General features: G+C 37.6%; 1 protein-coding gene across 4 annotated transcripts in view; it reads right to left on the bottom strand.

Moving 5' to 3' along the window:
- The window catches only part of arhgap24 (Rho GTPase activating protein 24), a 39,000-nt gene that overhangs the window by 18,788 nt on the left and 15,231 nt on the right, over window positions 1–4,981 (bottom strand). For 2 of the 4 annotated variants that reach the window (XM_015051322.1, XM_015051321.1), the window contains exon 2: window positions 2,426–2,548. In XM_015051322.1, the coding sequence (XP_014906808.1) occupies window positions 2,426–2,548 (123 nt within the window). The other 2 variants (XM_015051323.1, XM_015051324.1) reach the window with 2 other exon arrangements.

Raw genomic sequence — 4,981 nt, 5'->3', positions numbered from 1 at the left:
CTGGATTGTTTATTGTAATGGATTCTGTTTTTGCCTTTGAATGTTAAGTTTTATACTTGAATTTTTTTGGCAATGTTGAGAGGTTTTAATTTGGCTCTTTGTATTATTTAGCCTCTTCAGAGCCTTCATATGTTATCAGTCTGTTAAAGATAGTATTATCAATGCCAGTACAATTTGCACAATGCCTGTTTTGTTTAGTTTTCTTCTTGAAAAGTTATTAAAAACAGGTTTTTGTCTAAATTAAGGTGAATTCATGGTTCCTTTTTCCACATAATGTAACCGGTAGTGTTTATGATAAAAAATAAATAATAATTGTGTGATCGGTATCAGTGATTGGCAGGAAAAAACCTGATCGGAACATCTCTAATATATATATTTTTAGAAAATTACAATCATTGTTGCTCTTTCTCTTCTGAATCTGCAGACGTTTAATTGAAGAGTTTTTTTGGAGAGATAAGATAAACTTTATTGTCTCCAAGGGGCAGTGTGTTTCTTAACCAGCAAACAACAAAAGCAAAGAAAAAATAGGGAGAAACAAACAAACAAAAAAAAGATAATTAGAGCCGTCACTCTGTTCAGCTACATTAAAAACATAGCTTCAGACAAGAACATCATACATCTCTTTCCCAATCTCCTGCAACTGAAAAATCTCCCAAAAAAACATTCCCAAATACAAATCATCAAAAAGGTAGTTACCATGAAATAGATCTCCAAGGATCCAGATAGAGAATCCACAGCTGCACATTTTCCCCCAATCACGTCCTTTCTTGTCTCACTGTTGACCAGTACTTAATGCATTTGTCCAGCTGTCAGTACTATGGTCTCTTTCTCTTTGTCCAGCAGCCTCGTTGGAGCAAACTTTTTCATGAATTTTCAGCAGTCATAATCAGCCTATCAGGGCTCAGTTGTTAACTGCTGCTGCTGCAAAATGGCTAATGGCTGATGTGTGTGATCTTTCTGCGGATGTCTGCGTGTGAATGTGTGTGTGTGTGTGTGTGTGTAGGCGTGCCAGTGTGAGCCCGACGAGGCTCAAACATGGAGCCACCTTTCCTGTGGCATCTTTGACAAATGGCTCGTCCTTTTGAAAAGCAGTCAACTGCAATCGACATCAAACTCCCTGCACTGAAAACAGAGGGGCCAACTCCGCCTCATCTATTCTGTTGGTCAATGAAGGGCCGTCTGAACTGCCTGTCTGGTTACAAACGCTGCACTTGTGCCCCGCTGATGCACAATCTAGGCCAGTGTCTGCCAGGACAGTCAATAACAAACCACGGCGACGCAGCGGGAGACTCGATAATCAGCAGAATAATTCCAACAAAGTCACAGAACAATTACAGCATCAATGGACGGCATCTTTTTTTTGTTCTTTTTTTTTGTCAGTGACAGGGTTTTATTGATTATTTGACACACATTTGTTGAAAACCTATTACATTGTTTGGTAGAGACGATGGAAGAAAAAAAAAACAACAAATATGATGGATGACGCTACGATTTCCAACAGGAGTTGCTGAACATTTTCCAGCTCCTGAGACAGGCAGAAATCCTACTCTTATCCTAGGACGCCCAGCAGCATGTCCACGGACTTTAGCTGCATCAACACAAAGTAGTTAATTCTTCCTGAACTAAATCCTTAAAAAAAAGAAAAAGATACTAAATCCTTAAAAAAAAGAAAAAGATAATGCTTAAACCAAATCTTAGAAAAAAAAAACATTTTAATTAATGGGATATGATCAACAAAAGGTAAAAATTCAACTAGATAACACGACATTTCACCCAATAAAAGTTAAGAATTCAGACTTAAATTCAGGTGCGCTCAATAAAAAAAAAGTCAAATCTCAAACATCCAAAAATACAAAGTAACCGCTAAAAATTATAACAATTTCCCAAACTGTAACAAAAATACAGGATTGTTACCAGTAACCACATCTCCAAGAATCCAGATAGAGAAACCGCACATCCCTGCTCCAACACACCTAAATCAAATAGCTGAATTCCCTCATCAGTTTTCAATCTTTAAGCTCTGCAGATCTCTGGTGATGAGCCATTCATTTGATGATTCAGGTGTGTTGGAGAAGGGACGCATCCAATATTACTGAATAGTAGCTACATAGAGAAAGTACAGTCCTAATAGGCAACTAATAACAAACCTCAAGAGTCTTACTTTAGGTACGTAACACTTCAGATTAGATATTTGTCCTGTGTTTGTATTCCTGTCCTGTGATGTGCATATGCATAAAAAGTTACAAAAGCTAAGATTTGCATGACTGACCCCCTCATGACATTGAACTCATATAATCTTCTGTCAAGAAAAGCTGTTGTGAGGACAAAAACAGAAAGTATAACTCAGGTGTATCACAGCGTTGCTCCCAACTTCACTTACTGCTGATAGGATAAAGGGGAAAAAAAGGGCTGCATTCATGCTAACCTCCACCAAAAGGTGCCCAGATGACCCTCCGGATCGTCTTCACCCAATCCTCCATGTCATTCTGGGTGCTGGCCATAAGTAGGTAGGTCTCATGGTTGGTTGTCATCCGCTCTCTATCTCCTCCTGTTCAAGAAAAACAAAAGAGAGAGAGAGAGATAGAGAGAGAGAGATAGAGAGAGAGAGAGAGAAAAAACATGTAACATTATTGAAACAAGCTTAATTATCTGGTGTCTATCATCATCATCGTTGATCTCTTTGTGCAAAATGGATTTACGGGACAGAGCAAACATTCCCAATTTGTAACATTTCCAATAAAATGTTTTAATTTTTAATGCATTACTTCCTGTTTCCTTAAAGTGTGGCTATAATGTGACACAGAGGCTCGTTTGTTTTAGCCACTCTTAAATATGAGAATGACAGGAGAACATGCCACTAAAATATAGAAGTTGTTTTGGATCTTTATATGTCAACCGTGGCTGCAGAAAATTGCAAAACGTTGTCCATTTGTAACATGTGCTTTAAAAAGCATCGACACACTTGTGGCTTTTCAAGATGGCGAACAATCAAAGGACCCCAGCTCTTTTACAGGAATGCACTTCAGGTGAAATCAACTAATAACTCAACCCACCACCAGCTGGATTAATCATGCCTTTGACTGTGAGGGACCCTGATCCATTGATTGTATCCCAGGATGGGGTCTGCTGGTGCCAAACAAAAACTATTTATAGACACGAACACAACAGGGAAGGGCAGCGGGTTACAATGAATACAACATAACTTCAAAACTCAACATTTCCATGATGAGTCATTAATTCTGCAGTTGAAACCTGTTTGCAAATGATACCGCTAATTTGATAGGTTCAAAACAACAACGCGTTACGCCATACCAGCTTAGGGGTTCAAAGACCCTGAGTGGCTGGAGAGCCAGACTAAATTTAGACGTAAACGTTGACAGTGAAATTTACGCTCACTGTCAGCCCTGATGAGATCTCATTAACGGTTTCAAGAGACCATATGTTCTCCGCATGAAGCATTTAACATCTGCAAGGGCTCCCTTCACAATCTCAATCTAGGCTCTTTCAAAATAAGACACTTAAAGTGATATTACCTCCAGGTTAGAAAAAAAAAATTAATCTGAAGTCAGACTTCAATGTTTATCACATGTAAAAACTGTTTCGCGTATTATATAAAATATTGTTTTACATTGTCAGGCAGGTGGAATTTGTTGTTATTTTTACTTAACTTAAAATGCATTTTCAAGAGTTCCATGTGAGATATCCATGATCAAAGGTCATAATAACATTTTTGAAACCTTTGCTAAACTTAAAAAAAATCAGTGTAAATAAATAAATCACAATGCAATAAATACTTTCTAATGTATTTCCAGAAATGAAAATACACATATAGTATAGCACATAAATATCAAATAAATTCCTAATTATTATGGTTCATAAAATAGTACCACCTTATTGGTTAACATGCAAACATATTGATATGCAAATAATAAAATAACTATACTCATGAGTTTTGCAAATAAAATTAAAAACAATGGATTTATTGTAAATGTATATTTTTATGCATATATTTTAGTTTTTGTTTTTTAAAGTATATATATATATATATATATATATATATATATATATATATATAGTCTATTATTTAAAAAAACATTTTTGAGCCAAACCTCACAATAAAAAACGAGTTTATTAACTTTAATACTGAAAACAATTTCGCTCTGTTCTTCTTGATGGCTGTGTGTCCAAGATGGAGGTATTTAATCAAGTCTAAGTAGTCTAATGGTTTCTCCTTCTAGTCCAGCGATTAGTCGCCCCCAGCTATTGATTGTCCTCAGCGCTCTCATTAATTAATTAGCCTACACCTTGCAGTGGAGGCATTAAACTTCACTAGGCGCCTGTCTCTACCCTCCCAAATGCCAGCAGACATCCTATCTGTATTAAACATATAAAAATCCGTTCCCGGTAATAACTGAACGCGTCCATTTGTGAAAAACAAACAAAAGGCAGCTCCGGCTCACCTCCTGACTTCCTCAAATCCACAGTTTCATTTCATTCCATATCCCTCCAAGCAGCGACATGGAACAATGTTTCAGTTTAACTAGTAACCCGCAGTAAAGCATGTACTAACCGGGTAATAGAGCCGCTCACTTGTGCTCGCACATGGGAGTGTTTCTTCAGCTGCTCTCAAAGCTCCGCCGCTCCAGGTTTACTTTGTTCGCGACCCGGAGCTCCGCGTTTACTTTAGCCCGGAGTTCACCACGTGATCAGCGCCGCTAGGTGGCAGATCAGTTATTGGATTCAGTAGAATGAGAAAACGATCAAGTATCGATGAGTATGCGCATCCACACTGTCAGATTTACCGGGAGAGATAGTCACCAAGGGCCGTAGCAAGTTTTTCCAGGGCCCAGAAGTCGTGTCCGCACCCGAGCTCCCCCCAATTACTATTATTGATAATAATTTGTTAAGCTGTGCTACACTACATTTGTTCTAATCCATTTTCACTTGCTTAAATATATTTATGTTTATTATTATATATATA

Source organism: Poecilia latipinna, unplaced genomic scaffold (assembly GCF_001443285.1).
Source record: "Poecilia latipinna isolate Pla-1442-1.1 unplaced genomic scaffold, P_latipinna-1.0 Scaffold1041, whole genome shotgun sequence".
NCBI lineage: Eukaryota > Metazoa > Chordata > Actinopteri > Cyprinodontiformes > Poeciliidae > Poecilia > Poecilia latipinna.
This window is presented reverse-complemented; position numbering and strand designations above follow the sequence as displayed.